Consider the following 19,830-nt stretch of genomic DNA (forward strand, 5'->3'; position numbering starts at 1 on the left):
AAAATCATCATATCAAATCAAATTACATTGCATAGTCACATACATTTTAAATATAATAGCGCCGCAGGCAAATTTTTTACTATTAGACCAAATATTTGGTGTGTCTTTATCTTACTTAACTGCTCGACCTGCTACGCCAGGCCCCTAGTATGCCCGGACCCCCAGGCTAGAGCTCTGTCAGCTTGTGGGGACCATGCTCAAGATACTGCATTTATACTATTATAATATAATATAGTAAACTTAATTTCAGAGAGCGGGGGCTAAAAGTATGATTAAATATCGCTTTCAGTCTCTGAAGAATAAAAATGGCATGGTTAGTTTGAAAAATATGTTCGTTTTGTTACCTTTAGTACTTATTCGTCACGGGGCGTCATCCATGCCTTTTGTGCCTCAGTTTAGTGGACTATTCAGTCAAGTAGTGCGAAAGGCGCAACATTTGTAATTTATAAAATATAATATACAAATGTATATTTTGGTAAAATTATCACAATCATAAGAATGTATCGGTTTAAAAGCCTAGCCGATGCATTATCATGGGATTACATGTAAATTGTATGTATTACATTTCGCCGTAGCATAGTTTACCGTGAGCTGTATAGCATTGAGATAAATAAAAAACCCGTTGTTCGTGGAACATTGCAAAAAGTACTGTTCCAGTTTTATTAGATTCAATAAGAACATTAATTTGATATTAATTGGTATCAAATATATGATAATAATGCTGTCATTATAATCAGATACGTATATACTACTTGATACGAGAACCTACCAGAATATTATATAAATTATACGACATTATGATTGCATTTCTAATCTACTTACCGACCTATTTTTTCTGTCTTTCCCTTATATTCCTGTGATTTTTATAACCTTTTTCTTTAGTTGTTTATTTAGGTAAGAAATTGATTTCAATATTTTTATACGGTCATCTATTTCTGATAGAACGTCTCACGATTAACTTGCATACGTACAAATTTCCATACACGTTATCATGGTGGAAACTACATAATAATATATATATATAATCTTTTTCAGTTTAAAAAAATAAAGATTTATAGTTGGGTAGTTAAAATTGTTAAATATCCCATTACTGGAAGAAAGCCTTGCTACCACTACTATTCCAGCAGGTCTATTCATACACAAGGCAACTATCGACCGCTAAAGTGATAGTATTTATTACATTTGTACTGAGGTACTTATTATAATTGTTACAATAAGTTAGCCGTCTAAACAGTCAAAACATCTCACTCTAAATTGTATCACAGCCACGAGAGGTGCTGTTAAAATATAGCACTCATTGCAATAATTACAATAAATGCTAAAACTTTAGTACAAACCTACCCTAAGTTTGTTAATATTTATCACTTTGGCGGTCGATAAGTATAGAATAGACCCACTGAAAGGCTTGCTACGTCAAAGTTGATTATCACGTCTTCTCTTGTTAATAAATCAATTCAAAGACGTCCTCCAACAGGCAGTCCTAAAAATATAATAAAATGATATACCTAAAACTAATTTTCATCTTATCTTTGTTTTCAGGCACAGTCATGCAGTGTAAATTGGCTGTAGTAGGCCTTCTGGCGCTGGCCATGGCAGCAGTCGGAGAAGCAGATCCTGCGCCGGCTCTTCCACAGACCGCTGCAGCAGCACTCGATCAAGCCCAAGGAAGAGCCTTAGAACAGGCACAGGTAATCACTTATTATTATAAACATCGTTACTTGTGTCATAGACGTGGCTCAATAATTCTTCAGATCTCTCCGTCATGAATTATCTACGATACTTCTGTCTGATCTGCGTAATGTTTTATTCAAAAATTACATGAATAGTCCTAAATGAAATGTGTTCCAGTTTGTAAGCTCGGTATCCCATGATTTCTAATTCCTGAATCTCGTGGATTAAGATTCCGCGATTTAGAAGTAACCTTTTACCTATTGAAAAAACAGAGATATTTTATCAACTAAAGAAATGCTATGAATTATTTATGTTTTATTAAATTTAATGTTGATCAAGCATGTAAGATTATTTTTTTATGAAAAACACTACGTTTATAAAAATCTCAAACTCGCATCATTCATTTTCCGGAAAAGTTCTCCTATCAAGTAAGCTATGTAGTTGTTGACTTTTTCGATGCCATGACTTATTTTCTTACCTAGTAATAAAATAAGAATTTCTTCTTAATCTACAATCTCGGAAAACAGTTTGATCCGCGGTTTAGTGACTTTAAAAAAGTTGAGCTGTTTGGACAATTTGTTTCAGCTCCTTCTATAAATGTTGACATTGTAAAACTATCCAGCTGTATTTTCAAGAAGATGGCTCTTTATCAGAAATGGAATTTCAGAATTTCAATGTGAGAGTGTTGTCTCAAAGAATCTGTATGGCCTTTCGTCCCAACAGAAAAGTATCGAATTTTAGTTCGAATGGCATTGTTTTGTTCTACCTACTTATGAGAATCAACGTTTTCCACTATGAAGATGGTTAAAAGTAAATATCGAAACAGACTCATAGATGTACATCTTGATAATTGCATTCGGATGGGATTGACAAGGTACTCACCGAGAATTGAAAAAATTGTGGAGGAAAGTGAATGACATTCTTTTCACTAATTATTTTTACTTTTGCTCACACTTATTTCAAGATATTTTTCAATTATTATTTTGTTTATAAATAAATAATTAAAGTACGCATTTTATGTTTTATTGGAAGTCTGATGCCCTAATGTATTTTAAGTAATATAATAATATTATGTATGATACGATAAAGGACGATGGAAAAAATATAAAGGACTACGTATAAGTAACTCACCAGACAATTTCAATTTCTGAAAGTAGCTCACATCCTTATTGAGCTTAGAAACCACTGGTCTACATAATTATGACTTTTTTAATGCAATTTTTTGACATGTTTTTATAATTTTGAAAAAATGTAACATTTTTCCGCTAATTATATTATACCATACATTTAGCAATACTGATTCTTACTTTGTATGGAAACATAACTATAGCAAAATATATACTATTATAACAACTTCTTAGTTTACTAACGATTGAAATAAATGTTTTACGCCTTGTTAGATGGATCACTAATTTAACAGTATTCTGACTGTTTATTTTATAATATTTTGACACCGACTCCTAGGTCACCCTTCCTTATTAATGATTAATTTCCCTTTTATCAAATTTTTGACTAGTTCGGTCGAACTCAATTTAATTGAAAAATATATTCATTTTTTACGTGGCAACTCAGTAAATTTTTAAACTTTTCTTATTAAAAAAATATAACAGATTGTCTTAATTAATTTTCCAATTACAGTGACAGGCGGAATCAAGAAAAATGACATCGTATTTTTTTTTTAAATATCCAAAGAGTTTTTTAATTAGTCGATCGATTATTTTATCAACAGCGTGGATAAGGTATAAGTCGGCAAGTCACTTTTGGAGTTCAGTTTCTACTTCATTATTTTCTTTAGAGTGTTCGTGAAATTTAATTAATTGTAAGCTTTTAAGGACACCTCTTTGGGTATCGATGTAAATACATCAGCAGGTAAACTTTGTATATAATAGTGTTGCTACTTCAATAAATTGCTGAATTATTAATATTATTACGCAATAAAATTATATGATAACATTTCCTCCGATCTAAACGAACAACAAAATAATTAAAAAATGATTTAAAATGAGTAATTAATACTATCGTTGTATTTTAATCATAATTTTGAAGACACTTCTGAGAAAATATATTATAACTAATAGAAAAAATCTTTTTTGAAAAAACTAAGACACCCTCGAAGGATAGAACCTGAAAAAATAGTTAATTAAAAATTATTAAAAAGTTCAAGTAATTTACAACAAAAAATCATGGAGTTATCCGTAACGTCGGTTAGTAATTAAAGTAATACCTAGGTACTTTGATTTAAAATACAAAAGCCAATCGCCAATAGTAGCTCAATTTAGAAAAAAACTTCAGAGAGTATTAAAAGCCATTAGTTAAAATTTTTCGCAATTAAGTATGACGCCTTTAACATAGTGGTATATATGCATGGGCGCGATACCCGAAAGATGCAGGTTCGATTCCTTGCTTACATACTTTTTCAAAAAAGATTTTTTGTATTGGTTGTAATATATTTTCTCAGAAGTGTTTTCAAAATTATATATTAATGTTCAATAATTAGAATGTTACATTCTTAAATCTTGTGAATTAAAAAAATAGTTAATTATAAACTCTAATTGTAGAAAGTTTTCTACTTTTTGATTTGAATCATTTTTTTCAGACCCGGGTTTCGCCTTTCGGTATAAATCACTATGCACACTCACTAATGTAAAACGTACAACTCACACAGACTATATTTAGGTACTTGTCTTGACTAGACGTATAAAATATATTAAAATGCTAATTTTCAATACTAGATTAATTCATGTTATTCTATTATGAATACGCCGTACTTCCATCACCAAAAAAATATTCTTTTATCTTTTTCAATTTAAAAAAACTTTAGAGTCATTTATCTCATAGTATCCCTAATTTATCCCTAGTAATTTGGAGTTAGGTTTATTTATTTTAAGAGAGCAGATTTGTATACAAAAAATGACCCTTTTCTCAGTTTACCTCTTAGACGGTGATATGTCTCGAACGAATTTATCTATAGGAAAAATGAGTGCAATCCAAACTGATGGGACCAGTGGGGATAGAAGGCCAGGTGCCGTAAATCTCATTTTCATTATTACACTATATGAAAAATCTACACTCTTAGCATATTCTCACATCTTCATAGCTATGGCCGAGCGGCTTCGGCGTCGACTTTTAATGTTGCGGGTCCGGGGTGCGAATCCTGGTTCTGGCAAATGCACATTTTGTTTTTTTCAATTTGTGTTTGTAGTCAGAGTATGGATACCTAATAGGTTGAGCAAGTGACTAATATCCATTTCTCGTAAAAACAAAATCTGTTAATACAACCTACACTCTGTGAAGGTCCATATGATCCTTTTAGGATCGAACATGGTGAAGTAGTAGTAGTGGTAATTTCATAGCGCCTGTACACGTGCATGGATTTACTTGCGCAAATAGTGTGTATTTTTAAACTATCGCGATAATAACTGTTTACACGTAAAAGTGCAGACTGACGCAATGTTGTCATCGTATTGATGCTATTTCACATATTTGGAGAGGATTGAACAAGTTCGTAGATAATCGGTAGACGTCAAAATATAAAATATTCTTCCGGCATGTTCTCCAATGTCGTTCTACTGTGCATGCGCACCTCCATGCAATTAGGTAATTACCAATAATTATTATTGCGTGAAAATTCAGAAGCTTCTAAAGTTTTTTGATACATGCATGCAATACACGTGCATTTTCTTGTTATGGCCACGAAAATATGTACGGTCAGCAGTAAATCCATACACGTATAAACGAGGTATTATAGTTATTATTATGTTATTAAAAAAGACTTTTTACGGCGGATAAAAAATGAGATGTTACCAGATGTATTCATAATATATTTAGACGTCATTCAAATAATAATAATATAGTGATATAGCTAAGTAATATGGCTAAGGCCGTCATATTGAAAGAGTACTTGATACTTACATCGGTATCAAAATGATGATTTTCGTGGAGGATTCTATTCCATGGCGTTTTAAAGTAGGATTATTCGATTAAGAAAATGTAATTCAACAAAATTGATTCAATTAAATGTGAAATGCCTCACTTAAAGTGTTAAATAAACCAGTGTTGGCTGATGAAAGGTTTAAAATGTACATAAGTGTGTGAACCTTTGAATTTGTAATTACTTTCTTGTGAACACAGAGCCTTCGAGTCACTTAACTTGGACAGTTAATTGATTTAGTCGATCGGTTTAACTCAACTGCTAAAGAAAATAGCTGAGATTTGGGAAAGGGATACCAAACCGATTGACTGGAGTTTCTTTTGAAATGAAGACAATGCTACTTAGATTGATTTTTCCGCCCTGATTGGTTAGATACCGTAGACTGCAAAGATGTAGACCATTTCAGTTGATATTCACTCATAATAATGGAGCATAATGAAGTCATTATATAACTGATATTGCTAAAGCAGTAATGTGATACCAACTTAACGATAAATATCTCAATTTACAATTATTTCCGGTTATTAGTTTCCTTTAATTAATTTATAAATGGTATTTCAGATATGACGGATAAACGTTCTATATTTCAAATGGGGATTTACTTTTGTTCATAATTTATATACGCCAGATACATTTATTCATTTACACTTTACAGGTATAAAATAGGCACGAATCAATTATATTTTTCACACACTAAAGAAAATATAAGAATGATCGGCTATCTTCTAATATATAAAAATTAATATTTGTGTGTTTGTGTGTTTGTTTGTTCGTATTTAATGCGCAGCCATACCGTTCATCCGATTGCGATAAAACTTTGTAAACTTATTGCTTGCACTTGCGGGAAGAGTATAGGCTATACTAATATATAAAAATGAATGTCTGTCTGCCTGTATGTCTGTCTGTCTGTGTGTCTGTCCCGTATGCGTTCCTATACCATTCATCCGATTGCAATGAAATTTTGGTAAGTGGTTGCATGCACACCCATGAAGGTTTTTGAATTAGAAAAATCATCATCTTCTTCTTCTTCTTCATTATATTTTCTTTTATTCGTATGGTTCCTATACCATTCATCCGATTGCAATGAAACCTTCGTCAGTTGTTGTGGTAACACTCGCAATGGTTTTTGAATTAGTACAACCATCTTCTTCTTCTATTCTATATTCTTCTATTCGTATGCGTTCCTATTCCATTCATCCGATTGCGATGAAACCTTCGTCAGTTGTTGTGGTAACACCCGCAATGGTTTTTGAATTAGTACAACTATCTTCTTCTTCTTCTTCTTCTTCTTCTTCTTCTATTCGTATGCGTTTCTATTCCATTCATCCGATTTCAATGAAATTTTGATCAAGTGTTGTGCTCACGCCGCAAAGGTTCTGAATTGTTACAACTATTTTCTTTTTCTTCTATTCTATCTTCTTCTGTTTGTATGCGTTCTTATACCATTCATCCGATTGCGATGAAATTTTGAACAGTTGTTGTGAGCACGCCCGCGAAGAGTTCTGAATTAGTGCAACCATCTTCTTCTTCTTCTATTCGTATGCGTTCCTATACCATTCATCCGATTGCAATGAAAATTTGATTAAGTGTTGTGTTCACGCCCGCAAAGGTTTCTGAATTGATACAACCATTTTCTTCTTCTTTTTCTTCTATTCTATCTTCTTCTATTCGTATGCGTTCTTATACCATTCATCCAATTGCGATGAAATTTTGACCAGTTGTTGTGCGCAAGCCCGCAAAGGTTTCTGAATTAGTACAACCGTCTTCTTCTTCTTCTATTTGTATGCGTTCCTATACCATTAATCCGATTGCAATGAAACTTTGGTGAGTTGTCGTGCGCACGCCTGCGAAGGTTTCTGAATTAATACAACCATCATCTTCTTCTTCTATTCGAATGCCTACCTACACCATTCATCCGATTGCAATGAAACTTTGGTGAGTTGTCGTGCGCATGCCCACGAAGATTTCTGAATTAGAAAATCATCTTCTACTTCTATTCGTATGCGTTCCTATACCATTCATCCGATTGCAATGACATTTTGGTAAGTGGTTGCATGCATACCCATAAAGGTTTTTGAATTAGAAAAATCATCATCTTCTTCTTCTTCTTCATTATATTTTCTTTTATTCGTATGGTTCCTATACCATTCATCCGATTGCAATGAAACCTTCGTCAGTTGTTGTGGTAACACCCGCAATGGTTTTTGAATTAGTACAACTATCTTCTTCTTCTTCTTCTTCTTCTATTCGTATGCGTTTCTATTCCATTCATCCGATTGCAATAAAATTTTCGTCAGTAATTGTGCCAACACCCGCGAAGGTTTCTGAATTAGTACAACCATCTTCTTCTTCTATTCTATCTTCTATTCGTATGCGTTCCTATACAATTCATCCGATTGCAATGAAATTTTGATCAAGTGTTGTGCTCACGCCGCAAAGGTTCTGAATTGTTACAACCATTTTCTTTTTCTTCTATTCTATCTTCTTCTGTTTGTATGCGTTCTTATACCATTCATCCGATTGCGATGAAATTTTGAACAGTTGTTGTGAGCACGCCCGCGAAGAGTTCTGAATTAGTGCAACCATCTTCTTCTTCTTCTATTCGTATGCGTTCCTATACCATTCATCCGATTGCAATGAAAATTTGATTAAGTGTTGTGTTCACGCCCGCAAAGGTTTCTGAATTGATACAACCATTTTCTTCTTCTTTTTCTTCTATTCTATCTTCTTCTATTCGTATGCGTTCTTATACCATTCATCCAATTGCGATGAAATTTTGACCAGTTGTTGTGCGCAAGCCCGCGAAGGTTTCTGAATTAGTACAACCGTCTTCTTCTTCTTCTATTTGTATGCGTTCCTATACCATTAATCCGATTGCAATGAAACTTTGGTGAGTTGTCGTGCGCACGCCTGCGAAGGTTTCTGAATTAATACAACCATCATCTTCTTCTTCTATTCGAATGCCTATCTACACCATTCATCCGATTGCAATGAAACTTTGGTGAGTTGTCGTGCGCATGCCCACGAAGATTTCTGAATTAGAAAATCATCTTCTACTTCTATTCGTATGCGTTCCTATACCATTCATCCGATTGCAATGACATTTTGATCAAGTGTTGTGCCCTTACCTGCAAAGGTTTCTGAATTAGTACAATCATCTTTTTCTTCTTCCATTTGTATGCATTCTTATGCCATTCATCCGATTGTGATAAAAATTTTGACCAGTTGTTGTGCACACGCCCGCAAAGGTTTCTGAATTAGTACAACCATCTTTTTCTTCTTCTATTTGTATGCGTTCTTATGCCATTCATCCGATTATGATGAAATTTTGACCAGTTGTTGTGCGCACGCCCGCGAAGGTTTTTGAATTAGTATAACCATCTTCTTCTTCTTCTATTCGTATGCGTTCCTATACCATTAATCCGATTGCAATGAAACTTTGGTGAGTTGTCATGCGCATGCCCACGAAGATTTATGAATTAGAAAATCATCTTCTTCTACTATTCGTATGCGTTCCTATACCATTCATCCGATTGCGATGAAAATTTTGTCAGTTGTGTGCGCACACCTACGAAGGTTTCTAAATTATTATTATATAACATACAAAGTTTGTAGTTTGTTTGTCCCATCCAATTTTGATTTTTTTTTTACTACATATTAATAACATTAATAACGTTTTCATATTTTGGATTCGATTTTAATTTAGTGTTCTTATGTTTGACCTTTACTCCTATTAGAATTATTTTCATATTGCCATATTGTATTACACAGATATTTTAATATAAAAAAAAATAATTACCTCTTATTATTTTTCAAATATCTAAGATAAATATAACCACGAAGCGACCCTGTGCGAAGCCGGGTACTTCAGCTAGTCTTATATAAATATATGAAGGTATACTAAAAATAAAAGACAAACCCGTTTACAGTGCACCAGAAACTGACCTAATTGCTCTTCACTTTAGCATTGGTTTCATCCATATTCCACTGCGTCAGACTAGCTTCAGTGGAATCGAGAAGAACACCTCTTCGCATATCATGCTGTCTGACTGATGAAGATTATTAAAAAAATATATTGAAATATTTTATGCAATAAAAAAATATAAATGACGTCCCTTGGCAAAGTGCCGACCCTTTTTATTTTTAATCTCGATTTTTATGCTCTACTAAATTTATTTTTTATTTGCATTATTTCCATTATATACGGATGTATATAGTATGCAATACTGACGTCTAGAAGGGGGTTGTTGTCAGCGCCACAGTCAAAAAAAATCTTCTACACAAAACCTTCTTTTAACATAATTATTATGTAATATCCGAGTTTCTTCCTTAATTTCCGGCCTTTAGAATGTGTCGTCCGTAAACAATGCATGATCTACATAACGCTCACGTAACATTGCAGAAACTAGTCACACAATAGTATTTTATCTAGATATTGGTGTGACAATTGGAATGTGTATTGTAAATAACCTATAAATGAAATTTGAAAGTCAAAAATGCGCAACAAGTGATTGGTTTGTAATAAAAATTGATCATCAAAGTTGTTAGTGTGCATTGTTTATAAAATTCACAATAAATATAACACTATTATTTTGAGAAACACAATTTGGGAAACTCTAAAGTAATTAATTAAGATAAAAGCATTCTAAGCTAAATATATTCCCCAGTCGGATTTAAAATAACTAATCACTTACAAAAATGTATTTATAAGAAAGTATAATCAGATTATTCAAATTTCTAATTTATTTCATTGCTGAACTGTAATTATTTTGTGTTTTCTTGCCAGAGCCAAATCTACATAATAATATAATAAATTAAAAACATCGGCTTAGTGCTTCAAAATTCGATAAAAAATACGAAACTGTCTATCTGGAAATTGTTTAGTGTTTTCAATCAAATTTGAACAAATATATTGTTAAAATTCATTTAGATACCCTAGTTTAATACGGAAACAACAAAAAACCCTATGATGAGATAATTGCGTTTGAATTTTTACACAGTATCATTCCAATCTAAATATCATTGATTTTTTAGGGAAATGTGTTCTTTACTATTTTTAATCTAATAGAATTTACCAACGCTCAAAAAATGTTCATTACAATAAAAAAAAACCAATCAAATATTCACGTATAGAATTTCTTCTTTCTTCTTTCGACCATGTCCGATCCTAATAGGATCATATGGGCCTCCGCAGCGTGGAGGTTTGTATTGACAGATTTTTGTTTTTACGAGAAATGGATGTCAGCCACTTGCTCAACCTATTAGGTCCATACTCTGACTCATACACAAATTGAAAAACAATATGTGTACTTGCCACACCCAGGATTCGAACCTGGGACTCACGACGCAATAGGCCAACGCTTAAGCCGCGCGGCCATCGTGGGTGTGAAATTAATGAATAATCCTAGAAAGGGTGATTCGATTTTATGACACATTCAATATTTCTTTGGCTAAATTATAGGTACACTTGATTAAACTACACGATTTTACATGAATTTATAGAACTAGGATATCATTTTTATAATTTCCAACTTGTTATACGTGTGATTGAGTTAATCTTGTATTTACCCAAATACTTTCGATGTCGGTGTGTATATAAATACACCGAGTAGAATTATTACGGATATGATTTGAGTTGCCGCATCTGTACCATACATCATACATGCCGCATCTGTACCATACATCATACATGCCGCATCTGTACCGTACATCTTCCATGACGCTATAAACGTGTTAGAATGAAAAGATTTTAGTGCCACACTTCCTTGTCCCGAAGCGATGCTGCACGGGACTGATGTAGCAACCATGCACCTTAGTGCTTAAAGAAAGAGTTTTAGATAATAAAAGAATCTTGACTTGCTCTGCCGTCATTTATCTCTAGTGACATGAAGTGTCATCTATACCCGTGTACCTACTTACGGATAGTAGAGACATAAGTCTATTGATAAAAGATGACAATGCCTAATGAAGAGAGGGCAAAACTGCACACATATTTTGTTTTAATTGATAGCATTTCGAAAGTAATTTTTCGTCTTACATATTAGAAACAGGGTGACGATTAGGCAATAAGAATTACGTTAAACTTCGGAAGGTTTATTTTGACGGGACTGGTATTTTTTTCGACACTTTGAAGTGAATATTGGATTTTGTATGAAATGTTTAATCTACATGACTGTGTACCTATATAAATAAATCAATCGAATCACCAACATGTTTGCAGTCAGTTATGGTTATGGTGTTCGCACTGCTTAGTATCCTCCTTATTACGGGTCTGATATATATCTATTCTGTTTTCAGTTGGAAGCATTAAATTCGGACCTGTACGAGGACAAGCGCGCGTGGCAGAATCTCCACGGGCAGTGGGGTAAGCGGGGATGGCAAGACATGAATTCGGCGTGGGGAAAGCGCGGATGGCAAGACATGAACTCTGCATGGGGAAAGCGCGCATGGCAAAACCTGCACGGCGGATGGGGAAAGCGCGGATGGCAAGACATGAACTCCGCATGGGGAAAACGGGCATGGAACAACTTACACGTAAGTTTTTCTTAACACCCTTCCCTAGATCTAATAATCACATAAGTCCAATTATTGATCATTTATGACACTTAATAATTTTCTTGATTTTTTCTTCCCCCGGGGCTCCATACAATACGACACAATAATTATATAATAAATAAAGTGTATTGAAAAGTCAAAAGTAGAATTTTTAAACAGTTCAATATTTATAATGTTTTCCGTAAATACTTAATTCATTTTTAATGCCTACATGAATTGAAACCATCGAAAAAAAGTTGATTTGTAATTTTAAAAAATGCATTGTCACAATAACAAATTATAATATAAAAGATACATAACGTTTTCATTTATAGATTTAGAGCCATATTCCCAAACTGTCTTGGCTATTTTTAAAAATATGTTTTCAGCACTCATTAATAATTAATTCTGAATTTATCAAAAACTCCACAGTTTTATATCATATTTACTCAACCCTGATACAATGATCAAAAAACTCATAATATTTACGATTTGTTTACATTTAAAACGTATCTCAATCACTAATTAAAGGGTTGAAAGTCTATAGGGTCTAAGTGCCAAAAATATATATAACAAGTATTTTACTTCAATACAATCTATATGCCAAGCCTAATGATATTCTGATGAGTATAAGTTCCTAACGCTACCATTTTTGTCACACAGATACATTGAAACATGGGTTTATGTGCTATTCTTCCTTTTGTTTATTTTATCTTTAGAATTATGTAAACTTATCATATTATACTGATGTTCTTCTGTAACTTTGTAAAAATAAAAATGTAAGTTTTCATATTGGTATGTATTATTTTTTTGTTATATCTCAGTTTCACATTTTTGGCACTTAGACCCTATAAACTTTCAACCCTTCAATTATCTATTTAATGAGCAAAAATATATCTTAGCCTAGAAACTTAGCATTCTAATTTCTTAATTCACATATAACTATTTTTTTTGGAAACTTGTTTTTATTTGTTTTTACTTTCAAAAATAAGTCATAGATTTTGTATTGTAAGTCAATATCTACAATCACACAATAATGGGCAATCAAAATTTGGTTTTTCGGATTACCTAAAGTATTACTTATTTCTAGTCTATAATAAGATATCTTATGAAAATGATTACCAATTTCAGGGAGGCTGGGGCAAGCGTGCATGGAACAACCTTCATGGAGGATGGGGAAAGCGGGACGCGGCTGACATCCTGGAACTGTTGGAAGCCAGCAATAATGGACAAGATGGAAGCTACGACACCAACACCATTGATCAATATGCCCCTTTGAGACAGGTGCGTTATCATTACTCTACAAACCATAATATTGAACTTATTCCAAATCATTGGAATTTCCGACAATAATTAGTATCGAGATGCCAAGCCAAAAGGTGTAAGAGATAGGTGAAATTAAAATACTTTGAATTGTTTCGATTGACGCCACCTATGAATTAAAAATATTGAATATTTTGATTTAAAATTAGAAAAGATGCACTGGTTGGTTAACAATTTTATTGGCCGGAATACAATGAATGCGGTTTCAAGTCCCACTCAGTACAAATATTTTTCTAATACTATTTTTATAATAAAGCTGTTCAAAATAAAATTATGTGAGTATATTCAATGAAGATTGCAACATTGTGTAGTTTAAATAAAACTTAATTTAATTGAAAAAGAACATAACCACTGACACTGAATTGATTAATTATGAATGTTAATCCTATATTTTATTCCTTGGTAGCGAAATACTAACTCATGGGTGCAGATTCAAATTTAACATTTGGCAAAAATCATATATTGTTTTTGCAATTGATCCAGAGCAAGGACCAGATAGGTTGAGCGAATAGGCAACAAGTTCCCATAATAATTCTGTTAATATATCTCCTATCTAAGAAAGCCTTCATGGTGAATTAGACACTCACCTTTAAAAATAATATTTTGCATTTCTTTGTCAACATTTAATTAAAATTATTAATACAATAATATTTACACGCAGGTATTAAGTAACAATGCTGAGAGAATAATGAATGAGTATGGAGATGAACAAGACTACGCAAGAAGGCCATGGAGCTCAATTGAAGAACCCAAGATTATGGACATCAAACGTAAGTTTAAAGCTTACATATTATATATTATTATATTAATACTGTCGACCGAAGGTACTTGATCAAACTTGAATTTAAATTCTAATGGATTTAAGTTTTGTACTATTTCATTTGAGTAATTTTTTGCGACCCGGGTTTCGCCTTTCGGCATCTTCAGACGCTGTGTACACTCACCAAAGGCAAACATACACTGACAACGAACACTCTTAACTCTACCTTATATAATAAATCAATACAATAAAGTAGGTAAAAACTTGACTTGATAGGTAGAGGTCATGTCATCAGAGGTAGCCATTTTGAACGAGGATTAACTTTTTACTTACTGAAAAATGAAGTTTAGGGTTGCCTACCAAGTAAATCATTCAGCCATCTATGAATATTTTATAAATTAAATTTGAGTGATGAAATTTAAAATGGTTTGTGTATAGGCTAAAAATAAAATAAAATTTAATTCGGTCATAGTGTGGGTTACCAACTTTCTTCACCACACCCCTCATATTATATAGGTACGCACATAGTAGACATTCGTTTTCCCGCTATAGATATTATTATTAATTGTATTACATAAGGAAACCTAATTTTATTTCAGCACCAGTAGGAAAGCGTGAGCCTGGCTGGAATAACCTCAAAGGATTGTGGGGAAAGAGAAGCATAATGGAAAATATGGATGGTAATTATTTTTGGTTTTTTTATATTAGTGTAATAAGTATATCTGCACAATGAATTCTGATATGCTTATAGGTATTAGAGACATTTAGTGATGGTATTAAAATACCTACATGTCTTGACATTTTGTAATTATTTATGATTTTTCATCTGGTTTTCACTACTCCACAGGAAAGATGACATGAATATAGATCGGTTAGATTGTTAGAAGATCATTAGCCTCTCCCCATTCCTTTTCAAAACCGTTTAGTGGAACCGTGGAACAAGTACCACATCAGTGACCTAGGACCCTGTTAAAATGAACAAAAGATGGTGGACCTAGACTAGAGTCAATAAAAAACCACTTAAGTATTTTCCCAAGATAATGAGTATGAGCGATGATAAATACAGGTGTCGAAGACCAGGCACACATATTTGTTTTTTCCTAATATTCAATGGCCATTAGAGATAACCGCTACACCAGGAACACACTTGGCAATATCTGCAGGCAGTGTTGCCATGTCTACTGAAATTTCAGTAGTTCTACTGGTATTTTTGGCAATAAAAAAATTCCCACCATCCGGGAAAAGAACGAGCCGTCTTTGAAACATTGGTAACCTGCGGCCCGCGGCGAAATTTTTCTTGTGTAAATCGAGAAACAGAAATCTACTGATATTTTGTCGAATCTACTGAAACTTTTTTCCACATTCTACTGAAATTTCAAATTTTGACTTGGCAACACTGTCTGCAGGTTTAATAATTCATGGAATTATTAACCCATTGAATGAATCTAAATTTAAATTCAAATACTTACAGTTTTTAATATATTCAGGGGGTGATATAGTGTGAAGTTTGCTTTCATTGCAGCTATAGTCTTGGTAGACTTTTTTTCAGCTTCACTTTCATAATATATTTAGGTTCCGTCTCAGGGAAAATTTTCTATAAAGTCTTTGCTTAATTCCGAGTGAGCTTCAGAGTTTAAAAATGTAGTAATTTTTTATAACAACCAATGAGAAATACAACTATTCCGGAATGGGACATTATATCGCATTCATCACGATTAAATATTATTCCAATGTGTCCCCCTTACTCCATCATTTCAGCAGATGCACACCATATATTGACTTCAAAATTTTAATACGTCATGAAGACCTTTTTGTTATATTATCCTTGAGTAATTAGTCATACAAAAAGGAATATAATTACAATCATATTGCAACATAATATATTTAATGTCTTCTGTTGAATGAGATAACCTATGAAATGTATGCTATTATTCATTAAACCTATATAAAAGTTGTAATAACATCAATAACAATATCATTTTTCTTTTCGCAGAATCACAGAGTGGGTATCCTGACAGACGAGATGAATAAACGTATCGAGCCAAATCAGTTGTAAAAAGAAATATCTATCAGCCCTATGCACACATTAAAAATAGACGCTACTTAAATTACCAACTAAACATTTTAAAATTTTGACATTTCTACGGGATCCATTTAACATTTTCAGTGTGTAAGAAAATTTCATTAATTTAAATTAGTTACTTTCCATTGTCATAGAAATCTTATTTATTCATTGTATGTTTTCTACTGTTAGATTAAGCCATTCCTTTTTCAATTTACGCTTTGATGATTTTTAGTAAAATACAGTGAATTTAATTTTTACTTTCCACATATTCCAAAATTCATTACTTATAAAACTGTTCTTTGGAAATATCACATATCTTTATCTTGTGTCTAAAAACATCTTAGGTACATAGAATACATACGTTCAAGTGATAATCATAAATAAATTCACTGTAGCATTTCTCTCTGTGATTGTAATTTGGTTTAGTTTAAAATCTTCAAGTAATCTAGTTTGATAATATACATTAATAAACATGATGTTACAATTATAGCAGATTTTAGGCTAATTCGTTTGTTATTGTTTAGTAATCTTTTATAGCTATAATTTAAATTAAAAACCTTAACGCTATGATGTGGCAACACGGAATGAATATTATTTTATTCAATTTTAGAACTCATTCCTTTCTCTTTGACTCACAACAGCCTACTTATAGTCCCAGCCAATCAGCATTTTGTAATGTTGAAGTCTTTAGTTAGGCTGTTATGATGATAAAAAAATGTACACAATAATATCCCAAAGATATATAATTCAAATTATACTATAAATGTTATTTCATAAGGAATGGGATGCTATTGTCATGATGATAATAGACATTAAATTAAATATATTATTATAAATTCTAAGAAAATATTATTACAAAAATACCTTTCGTTTGGAGCTTATATTATGAATTATTATGTGTTGGAAAAATTAAATCATAGTGTGATATCCAAAACATCTGGATGTATTATTGTAACCTTAACAAAATGTATCTATTTACTGTATAATTATTTGTCAATAAATGCTGAAATCAAATAATTTGTCAAATAAAATATATTAAATGTACTGTACAAGCATTTATCTTTCTTTTTACTGAAGTGAAATGATTTTTTTTTTTAGTTTTTTTACCGCCCACTTTTGTATCTCTGTTAGTAGTAAAAATTTCTAACCGTCCACCGGTTCCACAGTAATGGCGATTTATTAAGACGATACATCAGTAAAACGGCAAATAATTTTCAACTATAGGCGCGACGAAATTTTGGACTCGCTGGCATTCGGAGAGCGAACGTCGAGGTGTCAATACGTCAATTTGTTTCGTGATGGCGACGGGGGTATTAATTCTTAAATCGTGTAAAGATGACTAAAAACATTACCCATTTACTTGAAAAAGAAAACATGTCAATGAATATATTATTATTGTTACTAATAGAACGATAAACAGAACATTAAATGGACGCATGTTGGATTTATATGACAAATTATATTTCGTTCGGCATGCGTCATTTGCAATTAGCACATCGCCTAGCCACGATTTTTTTAGACCATGCCTCAACTGACGTATAGCCTTAAGTAGGGAAGTAACTTTACTTTACAGAATTAAAATTTATAAAGCAGAGTTTTTGAGATGTTTTCAAAACCCCTACCGCCCACCATGAAAGCTGAAACGCCCACCAGTGGGCGGTAGGGACCAAATTGACTACCCCTGCTTTAGACCCATGCAGTTGTTCAGAAATAATCAACCAAACTTCCCATTATTATACCTAATTAGTAAAAACATATCACATTAACCAATCCATCCACACACGTAAACTGAACTTATCAACCACCCTGGAAAAGGGGTTACAGCGCTCATGTTTTGATACGTTTTTCACGGGTTCGAATCCCGAATATGGGAGTTAAAATCACATTATTGTGTGGCTTTATCGACTGCATATAGCCAATGGCTTGGATAGATATTATCTAAATAACAATCCTCGTAATCAATTACCAGAACATTTTTAGACCCGTTATCAGCCATAATATATTAAGTCATTCAGATATCATAAAAATACTAATTCAAATATGATGTTTGTTCTTTACAGAATCTATCACCACTTAAAAACATTTAAAATGACACATACTGGATAAAAAAATAAATGCAATATTTGCTCTTTTACACACATAAAGCCTGAAAACTCTAAAACACACCAAATGATTCATACAGGCGAAGATGAGAGGTATCGATTCATATTCTTTCCCCATTTTAAACTGCCTTATGGGCCATTTAGTTTTCTTGCATCCTCCAAAGAGATGGTGAGCAACCACTTTAGAAATTACTGGTCTATCTGATTTATCTTGGAAAAAAAAATGATTTACCTTATAAACTCGTTAGCAAGAGCAAATATTATGTTATGACTAAACATTAGAAAGGTCCTGACTTCGGCTAGGTACTTACCTTAATTCAAACCACAAAAGGAATATGAACGACTTTAGTTAATTTCATCCTCATTAGGTAGGATGAAGGTAGTTAATTTGATAAGTACAATAGCCGGAATCTGATGACTGCAAGTTCAAGTCTTTTCCGGCACTAAAACAAAATCTGTCAATACAAACCTCTACTCCGTGGAGGCCCATATGATCCTATTAGGATCGGACATGGTCGAAAGAAAAGAAGAACATTACAAATTATGAATTTAAGACATTCACAACATATTTAGAAACAAAGAAAAAATTAGTAAGATTAAGTTATTAAACAGTAAAAAAGTGTAAACACAAAAAAATATAAATTAGATACAAGGAAATACACCGAACGAGCTAAGCAGACCCTATTTTAAGAATCTATAAAACGAAGCCCACCTATACTCATCTCACACAAGTGGAATATGTCAATATCCAAAGTAATTTGGTTAAACAGAGTTATTGCCCTTTCAATTGGCATTACCAATGGCAGGTTAGTTCTGCACCTTGGGTGAACAAGCAACTGATGCTCCCGATTTCTAATACACATACTACCATTTTCATCACGTATAATTCGGAAAAAATACGTCGCCAAATATAAATATCATCTAGTGTTTAAGCTACAGTATGTAAGCATACCTAAGAAAAAACCAGTTGGATAAAGCCACGGATAGTATCCATACAACCTCAAGTAAAGGAGTCACAAAAATTTCTTTTGAACTCGTTCCACCATAAGGTCGTATTTCAACTGATGTGGTGCAAAAAATCGACCCACTCTCAAGCCGGCTTCTAACTAAGGAGTTATAGAGAATATTTGATACTGCAACATCCGAAAAGACCCAAGTATGCAAGACGAAACCCAACATTTGTAGTGCCTATTTACAAATGACAGCCAGACCAGTAAATGTCAGCTTATTATCAAACGCAATGCCAAGATCCCTTATAGATGGTATTCGCGAAAGAACTCTGCCATGCATCGAATATTGAAAAAATAATACTCGTGAGGATATTTCTATGTATACATATACCTACGTACTTACCTATAATATTTTTATAGAACAAAACATTTCAATGATTTTTAGCGAAAAGGACTTGGACAGTGGATTGGCAACACATGTTGAAGAATAAATT

The 19,830-nt window shown here is 32.8% G+C and overlaps 1 protein-coding gene across 1 annotated transcript; it reads left to right on the forward strand.

The window, feature by feature from the left end:
- The first annotated feature begins 1,544 nt into the window (after window positions 1-1,544).
- On the forward strand, window positions 1,545-16,492 carry Mip (Myoinhibiting peptide precursor). Its single transcript, XM_085961305.1, has 6 exons — window positions 1,545-1,688; window positions 11,900-12,136; window positions 13,268-13,420; window positions 14,121-14,229; window positions 14,819-14,899; window positions 16,213-16,492. The coding sequence occupies exons 1-6, from the start codon at window positions 1,548-1,550 to the stop codon at window positions 16,248-16,250; spliced, it is 759 nt and encodes a 252-aa protein (XP_085817431.1). The 5' UTR covers window positions 1,545-1,547; the 3' UTR covers window positions 16,251-16,492.
- Window positions 16,493-19,830: the final 3,338 nt, after the last annotated feature.

This window comes from Rhyacophila brunnea, unplaced genomic scaffold, assembly GCF_057557595.1.
Source record: "Rhyacophila brunnea isolate RB1 unplaced genomic scaffold, BYU_Rbru_1.0 scaffold_12, whole genome shotgun sequence".
Classification (NCBI taxonomy): domain Eukaryota; kingdom Metazoa; phylum Arthropoda; class Insecta; order Trichoptera; family Rhyacophilidae; genus Rhyacophila; species Rhyacophila brunnea.

What these genes read in the sequence shown, in the direction of transcription:
- Mip (XM_085961305.1), top strand. Translation starts at nt 1,548, where the DNA reads ATGCAGTGTAAATTGGCTGTAGTAGGCCTTCTGGCGCTGGCCATGGCA. An exon ending in GAGCCTTAGAACAGGCACAG is followed by an intron (nt 1,689 to 11,899) that starts GTAATCACTTAT and finishes TTCTGTTTTCAG; the next exon opens with TTGGAAGCATTAAATTCGGA. An exon ending in CAAGATTATGGACATCAAAC is followed by an intron (nt 14,230 to 14,818) that starts GTAAGTTTAAAG and finishes ATTTTATTTCAG; the next exon opens with CACCAGTAGGAAAGCGTGAG.